Below are 14,824 nucleotides of genomic sequence, written 5' to 3'. Positions count from 1 at the left end.
AGCGTGGTGAACGTATGGGACGCGTTAGTCTAATGGAAGGGATAAAAAGAGAGAGATGTTTCGCCGGGTCCGGTTCACTCTTGGCTGTAAAGTTAGGTATCACCGTCAGGTGGCGACACGAACACCGCTGCTCGCTCTGCTCGCTCAGCGTCTTGCGGTCAGTCCAGTCGTCCAGTTCAGTCTAGTCTTACGCAACACGTGCAGCGCGGTGGATGTGTATTAGATGCGTTAGTCTAATGAAAGCGCAGATATTTTGATTTCAAAAGATTCTTTAGAAAATCCTATTTTTTGTTCCCTGTTAAAGATTTAAATATTATATTTGTATGCATTGCTTAATTAATTAATATATTTTTATGCATGCGTTGCAATTTTTGAGATTTTATTATCAAAGAATAATATAACTTCACTTCGCGCGCGTAATTATATTCGGTTAGATTAAACGAAATGAGGAAATAAAAATATATTATATATATATAGAAAGAGAGATATATGTATATACAAATATATGTATATTTAAAAATATATATACATATATATGTATATAAATGTGTACATAAATGTATATATATATGTATATATATATATATATTATATATATATATATATATATATATATATATATATATAAATGAGTACATAAAGAGTATATATATATAAATGCATATACTATATATATATGTATATAATATATATACATATTCATATATATAGATATTCATATATATACATATTCATATATATACATATACATATATGTATATACATATTCTGGTTTAAAGTATTATAACATATTATTTAAAACATAATATATTATTTTATTTTATTTTATTTTGGACAAACTTAAACTGCTAATTCTCGCGATGACAGCTGCTCAATGCTATAAGAATATGCTAATATGCTAATATGCTATATGAATATAACGCAGAACGCGAATCGAGACAGCTAATTAGCATCGCGTAAAAGCGACAATGTCAATAACATCCTTTTTTTAGAAAGGGAAAACTGAAGAATAGCGCGCGCTTGTGTTGTTCTAGTCTAAAGTAAAAAAAAAAGAAACATGAAACTAATATTTATAATAAAATATAATTTAGGACTTTAGGACATTAATATCAATGACAAATAAGTTTTAAGTAATCTTCTTCTCATAAGTAATCAAAAAATAAAAATTTAGTTTCTTAACTTTCTTTATTTCGATAAAAATTCATACAAGTCAGTTGTAGGCTGTATAGTACTGTATGTTGTACGTAACTTTCATTAATATTGATCATTAAAAAGTAAAATCTTATTTATTTTAATCTTAGATAATAAATATAAAATCAAATTGCTTATGAAAAATTCCCACAGAAGATATTTGCATACGCGAGTAAACGTGTATTCTTACACATTTTCAATTTTCGCATGTAATATAGAACTGTATTTAATTAAAAGAATTAGACATCAAATAATAATACTCTGTATATTAAAAATATACCTGTACAATGATTTTATACATAATTTTAATATTTAATATTAATATTTAATTTTAATATTAAATATTTTATTTAATTAAAATTAAATCTTATCAGAATTAATTTTATTTTTTCGGAAGAAATCTATTTAATACACCATAATCTTTATTTTGATTATCAGTCTTTTTCGGCGCCGCTTCCTTATGAATTTCGCGAAATGATTCAATCATTTCCTAAAAATGATAATAATTTATATTATTGATGATAAATTAATATTAAATAGAAAATAATTCAAAATATATGAAAATTTCTTACCCGACGACTTAATTCTTTCAGTATGTTTTTAGTTTTTATTATTTTCGCAGTGCCACCCTTTCCTTTAGCTTTCGTTCGTCGGGGTTCAAAGTTTATTGGTTTTGGTTTAACATACTGAAAAGAAAATTAATTGTTAAATTGGCATAGTTAATGACATAATCCTACGATTATAAAATAAAAATCTATAATGTAAAATATTTCTTACTTACCGAAAGTTTTTTCTTTGATTCCATTTTTTCTTTGTAAGAAGGTACATCAACTTCAAGTATCTCAGTCGAATCGAGAGTAATTAATTCTGGTTGTATCTTTTCCAGAAGTGCTTTTACTTCCGCCTCTCGTCTTTGTGTTTTAGTTTGGAATGGATTAATCTCGTGTGCATCATAGTTTGCTTCCGCACTTCCTGGCACCAGGAGCGACGAAAATTCATTTGCTGTAGAAATTCCCAACACATCTTCATATGGACAAAATCTTACACAGCCTACATTGCGAGCAGTCTTGTGTCGCAAATATGGCTTAAAATCACCGGATGTTTCCCTGACAAAAATAAATTTGAACATTATTATTATATTATATATATTTAATATACATATATATATATATATATATATATATATATATATAATATATATATAAACTTTTGATATTAAACACTTATTTCATCAGCATATTACCTAAAAACTTCTACCACATTGCCCATACTAAGTGCGAGCAAGCCACGCTGGCTGTAAGACATACGATGAGCAGGAGAATAAAGATGCATGTGACTCACTGGCCCTGTTAACTGCCTAATATCCCACAATTTCACAGATTTATCTAAACTACTGGTTGCCATGTAAGTTCCATATGGATGAATGGCGCATGTCATGATTGATTGATGGTGGCAAAGCATTTTTGCCAATGGTTTAGTAGAGTTTGGAGACCACATGGATACTATTCCTTTCGAATCGCCGACACATAACACTGCATTACTTGGATTTTGTGTCATCACCTATAATGAATTAATAATTACATGAATAAATATTTAAAATATAATCACAAGGAGCTAAAAAAATTAAATTTACAGATATTCTGCCCAGATGCGAGTTATAACGAGCGACAAGCGTGCCTATAGACACATCCAACCAAGCCATATGACCATCTTTCGATCCACTGGCGAGCAAAAAGTGATATGGCAAAAATTCCAATCTTGTCACACCATTCATTCTTTTCAAACAATGCAACTCTATTCCTTGATTGTCATATACATAAACCCAATCTTTCTGTGCTACGGCAAACATAGTTTCTAAATGCAGCCATGTAACATCATGTACAGACTCCATCACATTTATCTCACAGGCCAGCTTTTTTGTTACCCAGTCAAAAGCTGCCACATGACCTTGTTTTCCACCCAAAAGTAAGTGTCTACCATTTCTAGTATATCTAAAGCAATATGGACCAAATTGTAAATCCAATTTGAATCGTTTAGCTGCGCTTGTTATGTCTACATTGTCTATAATTTGTTTCTGTCGATATTCGGTAGTGGTTTCTCCATCATCAGCTTCCAAATAGCCATGATCTTCTGTCAGTAGTAATTCTGCCCGAGCAGAAGCTTCTACCTGTTCCTCTATAATTTGCTCTTTCCGCTGTAGTTTCTTTCTAACAACTTTATTCTTAATTGGATTTGTTTTTCTTTTTAAGTCAAGCCCAGGACCTTTAGAGTATTTTGCTAATGTTTGTTTATCAATGGGTGCCTTTCCAGGGAATTTTTTATCAATTAGTCTCCTTCCACGATCATTTCTATCGGCTAGAAATAGAATAAATATAAATTAACAGTCTACAATTATCTTAATATTCATGTATATATTTCAATATTCTAAATTATATTATCTAGATTTTTGAAATTATTTATAAAACAAATCATCATCTCTCTTTTCAATATTAAATATTTCGAACAACAATATGTAAAAAAAATTGGCATTCTATAAATTTATTACATATTTTTTATTGTAATATACACGTGACTTAACCTAACTCAATCCATAATCTTTATATACATATACATATCATTTATAGCGTTGAAAAGTGAGGAAAAAATATAAAAGCGAAAAATAATTTCAATGTTCATACCTGATTTCTTCTTAATTTTCATGATTTTTATTAAATATCACGTGTATTTATCAAAATATTACCAAACTAGCCTAACGTTTGCATTCAGTAGATAAACCAAAGATGTTCACTAGCACTCAGTAAATTAGAATTTACTAGAAGTAACTAGAGCCTCTACAGTAAGCGTCCGATTGGATGCATCCAATGATCCAATCAGGACAAAAGAAGCAAAGATTTCTTTATTTTGATTGGTCAATGAAATACTTTTCCCACAAGTAGGATTTCTGATTGGTCAAAAAATTTATCCAGGACTAGACGCTTTAACATATCGTAACATGTCTAGATATTAATGACTCTTTGGTTGTGAGAGAAAATAAATATACACAAATTTACTGAAGCCTTCCAGCCAAAAAGAAGAAGAAGAATAAGAAATAAATATACACAAGTAACACAAGCTGATAAGTCCAAATAATTAAAGAAGGAAGAAGAATAAATAATTAAAATAATGAAAAAGAAAACAATTGTCTAATTAAGATGTATTTGACTTGTACTTGTGAATTTGTTCATAAATTACATACATGCTTTATTCGATTTCACTGATGATAATCGCAATCCACTAAACGTAATTTATGGAAAATTGTACGGTGGAAAGCATCAATAATGATTTCCTTTCGCAATCTTATTCACAAAGCATCGAAAGGTGAGTTAATACATTTTTGATACATGTATTTCATATATATATATATATGAAATACATGTATGATTATAATTATTTTTAATAAACATTTATTGATTCATGTGTAGGATTGCAGGAATCAGAGATCACATCTTTAGTTTTCAAATACCAAAAAAACTTCTGGAAGTCAGAAAAAAGGCTTGGGTTAATTTATTTGACAAATATTCTGATGTATGTATCTCTTTTTGTATGTCTTTATTAAAGTATTTTTGACAACACATTAATAATAATTAAAACCAAATACATATTTTGTTTTCAGATGTCTGATGATATAGAACTAAATGTTGATACTTTAGAGCCTGATGAAGAAGAAAAAGAAGATAGTGAGGAAGAAAGTTACGAACAGCGAATACCTATGCGTAAGCCAAGAAACTTGATACAATATTGGATAAACACAGGCAATTCACCCTATGAAGCGCTTCTAGATGAGAATGAATTGTCTGAAACTGGAACATCTCTAAGCGAGAAAGAAATTACAGTCTCATTGTCTTCGTCAGTTGCAAAAATAATAAATAATGAAGGCAATATGCAAGAATATAAGAGTGAGTCATCCTGTAGTTCTGTAGATACTGCAGCTTATATTTTATCAAATGCAAATATTACAAATAAAGCAGATACTATAGCTATTATAGAGAGTGCAAAATGTGGCAAAAATATTAATTCTTTAAAAAATATTTGTATTAATAATGTAAAAGCTGCATTTGATAATAAGATTCAATGCATAGAAAATACAAGAATTAATTGTGTGACAGACAATGACAATAGCAATGTTAATACTAATGTTCCAGATAATGAATTGTGTTTGACGTCAAAAGAATATGTAGCATCAAAACCAAGTGGTCAATCGACCACTAATATAGTAACATCTGGTAACATAATACAGCATAACATGCATTTACATAGTTATGAAAAAATTGATAAGCTGAATGTGTTGAGTACCAGCAAAAGAAGTTTAGACATCCAAAGTAAAAGCAACATTGTTCTACAGTTCGACCAAACATCAAAACAATTGACTGGAGATGATGTAAACAACAGCTCTTCAAATCAAGATGAGATGTTAGAAGAAGATACTGTTTCTAAAAAGGGAATGTCAGAAAATATTGGTTCACAAGAAATTACTACAAAAGATACAAGTCTATCAACTTTATATCGTAAAAAATTGTATACAGGTAGGAATTCCCCCGTAGATTTAATATTAACTGAAAAACACAGTATAAATAGACTCAGTATGAATACATCAGGAGCAAAGAAAAGCTTACATCCAGCTTTAGATTCTGATTGTATGACTAGGAGAGAAGCATTATTAGTTCGCAAAAACAAAAAATTGTCTCTTTATGGCAAAAGAAATCTTGGTTCTGGAAAAACGAAAAGGAAAAAAAGAAAACGTTCTTTTATTTTTGACAAAAATATTACAGATACTAATAATGAATTATCAAATAATAACAGAATTCAAAATTATATTATCGACAGTTCTTTTAAGATTTCATCAGACTGTAATAATTCAGATAAACGAGACAATATTCTGTTTTCGGAGCCTAATGCAAATATTTTTGTAAAAAATGAAACACGCAAACAAAATTTAGCTTCCCTTAATATAAATCCAGTAGTTCTTTTGGAGCGGATCACACCTTTTAAACGACATGAATCCAAATCTGCCGCGAATATACAGAATCACATCACGCGAGAAAATAGTGTACATAATTACAAATATTTAAACAAATTTAATAAGTTGAACACTTGCGAAATCGAAAATGTAGAATTAGAAACGATAGATAGTGACGCAAGTACTATTCTTATTTATCAATGTAAAACGAATTCGCAATGCTGTGCTTCAAAAGAGAGTAATTGCTCTGTTAATTTAAGACTAAGTATTGCAGACGACTTTCCCATTTCAAGTACAGAAGAGAAAAATAGTGAGCTATCAAGTTTGAAGAATACTGATATCAGTCGGAACAAAAAACCATATACTACACTAAAAGAATTACCACCACAATTATCAGTAAACAAGGATTGCACAAATATGAGGTTTTTAAAAGAAGTTAAGGTTACATTGGAACGATTACCATCATCAATGGAATCACAAATCTTGAAAAAAGATGACACTATTAGCCAAAATAATGTATTAAATAAATCTAAAACACTCTCTTCTAATTCATATGGAGCAAACAAGATAGATAACGTGAAATTCCGAGAAATCAAAGTTTCATTGGAACGATTACCAGCATTGATAAACAAGAATTATACAAATACAATGGAATCAGAAATCTTGAATAACTATGATACTCAGCAAAAAGAGATATTGAATAACTTTAAAACACATTCTTCTAATCTATATGGAAAAAATCGGACGGATAATGCAAAACTTCAAGAAGTTAAAATTGCAATTGAACGATTACCTCCAAATGTATGTTTTAATTATAAAAACATAATTTCGGAAAATACAAATCTGCATAATAATAAACGAGGACATCGAATTGAAAAAATATCTAAAATTCCGATATGTGAAAACGTAGAAGCGTCTATTCAAACAGTTAATAAAGTTGATACTAAATCTAAGAAATATAATAATCCAAGAATAAGTGATACATCGGATAATGTTGCAGAAGATCAAATTTTCGATAAGACGAAATCGGATTCTCAATTTCAATATAAAAATGATAGTAAAGTAAACCAATGTAATGATAATAAGTATTCAATTTTAAGTTTAACGTCATCAGATGAAGATGATTTTGTTCGATTGATACAACGTCCCAAAAAAAGAGTAAAATTGTCCAAAAATGACGAGCTATTAAATGAAACAAACATCGTTGGAAAGAATTTATGTAATGAGACTAATCTTGCTACTAATAAAGACAAATGTTACAGCAGAAACTTAAGAACAGTAACATTTTCCTCAAAAGAGGCTAAAACAAAAGAATCTGTTGAATCAAGCAAAGGAAGAAAAGAATCAAATAGAATAGAAAAATCTTTCGATAACACAACTGCTTCCTTAGAGATGCGTAAAAATGGAAAATTTTTGATCTCAAATGAGAGTGACAGTGATAGTGTCATTAAGAATTTAAATAAACGAAAGAAAAGAACTGCTCTTAACTACAACAAAAGCAATAGAAGAATAGTAAATAATAATAACCAAAGATGTTCAAATGACCCCCTTATGAAGAAGGATAGGATAAATTATAAAAATGACACCGGTGTCGTATTCTTCCAAACAAAAATGTTTAATACAAATTCTTCAGATTCTGAAGAAAATAATAGTTACACTGCACCTATTCGTAAGACGACCAAAAATTCTTTCGTGCATCATAAATCGCAATATCATAATCATGCCAATTTTGAAGAACTCGTTAATGATTCTGCAAAGATATACAGTAGAAAACATTCAAGCTCATTAAATTCTTCATTTGAGAATCATAATGTCGCCAATCGAATACACGATATAAAAAATGGATTAAGATCAACCAGTAAAAAAACTAAAATAAACAAACAATTGGCCAATAAAGAATTTAATGATAATATTAATTCGAGAGTTAATAATAAAAGAAAAAACATGTCTTCTTCTTTCATAAATGATACATCGATACGAGATACAACTACGCGAAAAAAAACGTTTTCAAATATTTCCCTTGAAAAGAATAATTTTAGCAGTTTATCAAAAAGTAAACATATCTCTGACAAATTTAAGAATTCGGCAACTAGTCAACATAATGATGTTAAATCAACAAAAGTGTTAATGTTTCAAACAAAAAGTTATTGCGATTCTGATTCAAACGAATCTTTATAACATTTTTTCAGAAAAAATGTATATGATATTCATGGTTTTATATTTGTATAAAATATATCTCGTATAGAGATTATGAATGTATAGATGTATGAATGTATAGATGTAGAGAAAGAATATATATGAAATGATGAAGCCAGCTCAAGCTATATCAAAATAGTAAACATATATTGACAGATTGTAAGAATCGTAACATATAAATAAATAAATATATATATATAGATCTAGCTAGGGAGTATATTAATAGATAATATTAATAGAATAGCCCACAACTGCATTAACACGTAGAATCAAAAAATAGCAACAAAAAAAAAGTTTAATCAGTAGAATAAAGCAAAAATATTTCTCTTATCTACAAAATCAATTTAATTTTTTGAAGGAGTTATAGTTAATTATATATATTAGTTATATATAGACGATACGTTGTTTTTTTTTTTTTTTTGAAGAAAAATTATATTAAATTATATTAAAAAATGTGTACAATATTTTTTATTGTACATGATTTTTATTGTATATACATAGGTATATGAACATGTATATATTCAAACTAGTATGTAACTAGAAAATACAAAATACGTATTATATATAAATATATTATTTATTTTATAAATATATATATATATATATATATATAAACTTTAAGTTGGATATAAGAATAAGGGACTGCATAATATTTATTTGTACTTTATTGCATTAATATTGATAACATAAAAATTCCGTGCTTATTGTATTATCGAAGTTTTAATACGTCCCCAAACTCTTTATTGCTAATATTTCGCTACTTTAATTATAAGTTTTTTATAATTCTATTTTTATAAATTTTATAAATATGTATTACATTATACGATATATTTAAAAATTGTTAAAACTATTTTAATATTCGGATTAGATAGAATTCTTATAATTTCTAAATCTTATCAGTTATTTTTATTAATTGTCTTTTTTATATTATAATATTATAATATTAAAACATCAAGAAAGAGCCACATATAGTAGATATAAGCTGTTTCCTACAAAAAATTGTGAATAAATAAAAATGACACTTGAACATATAGAGCAAAAAAACTTTTCAACTATTTTTCGCTTAACGAGTAACGAAAATTTCAATTTTTTAATCATTTTAATCAGTTTAAACGCGTCATATAAAGAGTTATACGAGAAAGCTCTTTTATTTAGTCTCTCTGTTCTTTCTGTAGAAAGGTATATTATCAAAGCATAAGTATAAATGCTGTGGATATTTTGCTGAACCAACAATAAAATTCACAATCTCTCGATGCGGAATGCATCGGCAATTCATGAATTTGTTTTCAGTGAACGCACTTGAATAAAAAAGCCGTTTTGTGGTGACATACTTACGGTACAGACCGTACTGTCTGTGAGATATGGTTCCTTCTGGGCACGATAGAATAAGGGAAAATAAGTAATTAATTCAAGCCGGAGGAACACCAGCGGGACAATGCTCTCGTAGTTTTTAAAACGCGAAAAAAATGCGGCTGCCTAAAGAAGGGTGTTACAAGAGAGAAAGAGACGGATAGAAAAAAATGCTCGATGAAAGCAAAAATATCGGGGGCTGAGGGGCACCCTTTTGTCCTAGCCAGCCTCAAGAGTGACCACAAACAAAAAACGCGATCGCGCGCAAGCAATTTCGAGTTGTTCGGCCGAGTGTATGCGCTTTTTACTCGACGTGCGCTTTTGCGGTGCGCGTATGTGCGCATAGATTCCATTGAAGGGCATTTCGCGAATCTGTGGAGAGGCGTTTTGTTTGTGCCATCAGGGCGGAGAGAAGGCTGGTCTTTTTCACGATGGTTGATGTCGAGAGAATTGCTAGCAGAATAAAACGCATCTTGCCTGATGGTTGTTTCCACTTTGTAAAATGCATGGTGGTCGCGCATGCTTGATATATGCCACAATCGTTTTTCTTCTTATACTTGTACTTGATTTTAAGTGGACAGCCGTTATTTTATATTCGATGTCGATTAAATAGTTATCAAAGTACTATCAATATTCTGTCAATTATCATACTTTATCCTCGCGATTAATATTTTTTGACAGAAATTAGCTGATAACTGTCAAAAATATTAATCCAGTTTAAAGTATTGCAGCATATATTATTTAAAATATATTATTATTTTAATTTTTATGACATATTATTTCAAAATTTAATTAGCAAATTAAATGCTTTAATCAGCTGATTTCTGTAAAGAAATATTAATAAAGCGTTAATTTGCTAATTAAATTTTGAAATAATATGTTAAAAGAAATAAAACAGTAATGTAAATAATAATATGTTATGTTTTAATTATTTGTCTGAATGGCTATTAATTTGATACGACATCGTATATCATATATTTAGAATTATTGTCAAATATTAAAAATATATTTTAATAATTTTTGATTGCATATAATCGTATAAATACAACGTTTTTGTGCGATTAATGATTTGTTAAAATCTCTGCTGTTCGCGCGCATATGAAATTAGTCTTTAGAAATCGCGAGTAACCATAATTAAACTTTGCGCGCTTTTCCAGCTTTTCCTGTCATACGTCATCAACGTGACGCTGTGACGTCGTTCCGGAGTTTAGCGAAACGTCGCAAACAGAGGACAGAGCGAAACGTCGCGGGACAGAGGACAGATGGATTCTGAATCGCAACGCATTTAATTGTTGAGTAAGTTATAATTGGAATCGTATTTTAATAATTCTAGATTGCTCAAGCCTGAGTATGTAAACTCTCGGCGTTCAACAACGCGCGGCATATTCATTGTTTACGACAATTGTTATTGTCATTCGGCGACTCTTCTCGAACAGGTAGGCAGCAACGCGCCGCGTTCCGTATGTTACGCATGATTTTTCGAGCCGCGATTGCGAGTAGTATATTACGGATTACGGGATTAATTCTCTGAATAATTAGTCAATATTATTTGGTGCAATTATTTAACTTTTACGATTAAATAACTCGTAAGTGTATCGAAGCAAATATTTCGCTCGCTTTATTCGCGCGATAGTATATATATATATTTGACGCATCGTATCAATGTTAAAGCTGCTAACATCGTTCATAAGCAACGAAATATCGTAAACGCAGGACGGATCAATTCTAAATCGCGACGCATTTAATTGGTAAGTAAATCATATTTTAATCATTTCGACTTCGTTGTTCATTTAACCTCCGCTATTTGTACATACGTAAAGTTAGTCTCTTTCGAGACATCGAGATATCGAGATATCGAGATATCGCGGTCGTGAGTATCGAGTCTTCCGGTTATTACTCCGCCATAATCGAGTGCGCGCGTCGCCTGCCTAACCTAAAGTATGATAAGTGCGCGCCGCGCCGGTGCGCGCGTAATCTCACGTAATTATTTGTTTTTACGAGTGTGTGCATATTGTAAATTAATTGTTTTCTGTAGTGAATGCCATGATGAAGGGGCGACAATGGTGAAATAAGAGAGAAGGAGGAGACGTGGAACGGCAGGCGTTAGGCGTCGGTGGAACAATTCTAAGGTTAGTATTTATTATTTATTCATTAGTTATTATAATAAATTAAAATTTATTAGTTGTATTAAATAAACATTTATAAAATTATTTAATTATATTTTTGCTCGATATTGTGTACGCATGGAAAATAAAATCCGATGCATACAGTAATAATTTTCTGAAATATTAATTATTTTGGACTATAATTTGTATGTTATTTATATATGTTACAGATCGAAGTATCGCGCGTTCAAGTCCGGGAGTGTCGTATAAATAAGTATCGCGCGTTCAAGTGCGGGAGTATCGTCAAGTATCGCGCGTTTAATTAACAGACTTTGATCGACAATTATCGGGCAATCCTGATCAACCTAACCTGAGAGGAGGAGCAGGCCTAGGATAGGCATCATGCACCGGCTGAGCAACTCTGTGGTGAGTATTTATTATTTATATAATATTTGTGCGTGATATTTATATAAACTTATATTTATATAATATTATATGTATGTATAATATATTTGACTTGTTATAAATCACGCATTTTTTTACGCATTATATTCTATTTATATATTTGAATAATTTAAATAAAGGAAAATTACAGAGAAATAACTTTGTATAAATATTATAAAATTTATATTATAATATTTAAATAATCTTTTACAAAATAAATATAATTGAATAATTTATAAAATTATTCAATTATATATCTACTGATTATTGTACACGTCGAATATAAAATTTAATGTGTAAAATATTAATTTTTAGAGATATATATTATAATTATTTAAAGTTTAAAGCGCCTGCTAATTTATGTTCTATTTGTATGTTACAGATCAACGTAGCTTCGATGCAACCAACTCCGCTGCTGCACATCAATTGGTAAGTAATAAACTATTATTAAGTAACTGTTTTATAAATATTTTATTGTAGAGATGTATTATCATTGTTGGAACAATTATGATACTGTTTGCTGCGCACGCGGTTTGGCGCAAAACACAACTGTGTCGTTTAATCTATATAATATGTCCATTATTATTTTTGTAATTATTTTTATTATTTGATATTATATTACGTTATAGTAATCGCGCTTTAGATGGACGTTTCGTTTTTCGTTGCATTATCATGGGCGAGATAATGCCATTGAAATTTTTAAATACACACAATAATGCCGTACATGTAACACAAATTTATAGAAATTATTTCGTGCGCACACATAAGTATTGAAATAAATCGAGAGAGTTGATGTCATCCAAGAGAGGCGACATATGCTGGTCGTGTGCGTTACTAATAGGTTGGCGTCGCGTGTCAAAGGGACGTCACATGCGATGCGCGCGTTGCCTTCCCTTTCGCCGTAGTTCTCGCGCAATTAGCCGGGCTAAATGCCGCCACACTTTACGTAATCGTTCGCCTCCTGTTCGTCCCGCTTATCCTTTCTGGCACAAAACTAAGTGGAGGCACGAAAAGGAGAGTGGAGCCGCAAGTCCGCGACTACGATTAAATGCATCTGCTGTTGTATATGTTTGCGGCTCTCGATTACGAAATATGATAAATGTGTTCTCTCTTTTGTATTTATATACCTATATAAATTTATCTATTTTTTCTATCTTTTTCTGTAGATTTTCCGATCACGATCAAAGATTCGAACATTTCAAGTCACGCCGGCATTTTCTATGCGGGTGTAAGTTATAGTTTTTTAATTGAAAAACGCGTAATTTGTAATTTCGTGGAACAAATTTGTTGGATAATCAGAGTGGAAATCACAAAAAGTCATTTTTAATTAATTAATTTTCTCTCTTCTTTCTCTCTCTCTCTCTCTCTCTCTCTCTCTCTCTCTCTTTACTTTTTATTAGACAATAAATTAAGAAGAATAACGGCATATTAATAAATATGCAGCAACTTGTTATAATATACTTTAAATATTTAATAGATTCTGAGAATATTTATTTAATATCTGTATATTGTATAGTTCCATCTAAATTCAAATCTGAACGCTGCATATTTGTTAATATATATTGCTGTTTATTATTTATTGCAAGGGGAAAATTTTTCTCTTCGGCTTTTTCTCGTCACTTTTCGTTCTGTTTAAAGTTCGGAGAATGCCTAGAAACACGTCAGCAAGTTTGAGTTACACACGTATACCCGGACCTTTCAAGTGCTGTCGTGGCTTATTGCCGAGCACGAAGTCGACTGCCTACCTATCTTCTTGATCTCTCTCGAGAGAAAAATATTTAAATGTTGCAGTCGCGACACATCGTGATTCGAATTCAATACCGCGAGAAAAACGAGCTTAAATCAAGAGTCTAAAACGTGTCAAATTTGCATAATAAAATAAATTTTTTACGAATTGTTTTCAATCTTCTCAAAAATCTTAATAATAATCAATATTAGAAAACAATCATACAAATCTCATTGAATAAAAAAAGTTAAAATAAAAAATGTGCACTTTACTACTCGCTGTCAAAAACTTTACAATAACTTCTGTGTCCTAATAATAATAAATTATGGAAAAAGAAATTTGATTTATATACTATACTATACAATGAGTGTGGGTATAATTTTTATTTGCATTGATTATTAATTTTTTTTAAAAATTTTAATTGATTATTAATCGTTGATTAATTATTTATTGATTATTAAATACGCATAGTAATAATGTAAATATTTCATTATTTTTCATGCAGATTTTTCGCGGGAAATTCTTGATGAGCAATAAATCAAAGTTATTTCGGATACTTTCGTTTGCTAGATGCATTATGCATATTTGACGTGGCGACCGTCGCATCATGGCAGAGAAGATGACACTCAAGGTCCTTCTCTTTTTTTTCTTTAGAATATCGCCACAAAACCAATGGCATTGTCTTTAGTGTATGTTGGTGGATTGTAATCAATATTTTCACAATATAGCGGTATTGTCCGCCCGAGTTGCGCGAGTATACTTCACGTGAACCAAGGGACACTTTTCTTTTTGGAGCGTCTATATTATTGAACAGAA

General features: G+C 30.2%; 3 protein-coding genes across 6 annotated transcripts in view; 2 read left to right on the top strand and 1 right to left on the bottom strand.

Moving 5' to 3' along the window:
• Nucleotides 1–1,442: 1,442 nt before the first annotated feature.
• Nucleotides 1,443–3,983, bottom strand: LOC145936365 (WD repeat-containing protein 46). The gene is made up of 6 exons (XM_083038525.1): nt 3,870–3,983; nt 2,825–3,546; nt 2,435–2,751; nt 1,973–2,297; nt 1,764–1,877; nt 1,443–1,681 (listed from the first exon to the last, which is right to left on the bottom strand). The coding sequence occupies exons 1-6, from the start codon at nt 3,889–3,891 to the stop codon at nt 1,574–1,576; spliced, it is 1,608 nt and encodes a 535-aa protein (XP_082894651.1). The 5' UTR covers nt 3,892–3,983; the 3' UTR covers nt 1,443–1,573.
• Nucleotides 3,984–4,221: 238 nt separating this feature from the next.
• LOC145936280 (uncharacterized) lies at nt 4,222–9,016 on the top strand. 4 transcript variants are annotated; one of them, XM_083038336.1, is made up of 5 exons: nt 4,222–4,548; nt 4,653–4,755; nt 4,844–5,126; nt 5,373–5,453; nt 5,573–5,754. In XM_083038336.1, exons 1-5 carry the CDS (start codon nt 4,478–4,480, stop codon nt 5,605–5,607), a joined length of 573 nt encoding a protein of 190 aa, XP_082894462.1. In that variant the 5' UTR covers nt 4,222–4,477; the 3' UTR covers nt 5,608–5,754. The 4 variants fall into 4 exon arrangements, with proteins under 4 accessions (XP_082894462.1, XP_082894461.1, XP_082894460.1 ...); XM_083038335.1 differs by having other exon boundaries at nt 4,661–4,755; nt 5,373–9,016; XM_083038334.1 differs by having other exon boundaries at nt 5,373–9,016.
• A 3,224-nt stretch (nt 9,017–12,240) lies between these two features.
• The window catches only part of LOC145936011 (uncharacterized), a 62,537-nt gene continuing 59,953 nt past the window's right edge, over nt 12,241–14,824 (top strand). Inside the window, exons 1-2 of the mRNA XM_083037871.1 lie at nt 12,241–12,268; nt 12,665–12,711. Coding sequence (XP_082893997.1) covers nt 12,241–12,268; nt 12,665–12,711 — 75 coding nt within the window. The remainder of the gene's footprint in view (nt 12,269–12,664; nt 12,712–14,824) is intronic.

Source organism: Prenolepis imparis, unplaced genomic scaffold, assembly GCF_030444845.1.
Source record: "Prenolepis imparis isolate NDT839.2.m4 unplaced genomic scaffold, iyPreImpa1.0 SCAF_5, whole genome shotgun sequence".
NCBI lineage: Eukaryota > Metazoa > Arthropoda > Insecta > Hymenoptera > Formicidae > Prenolepis > Prenolepis imparis.
Note: the sequence above shows the minus strand (reverse complement) of the source record. Positions and strands in the feature narration are given on the sequence as shown.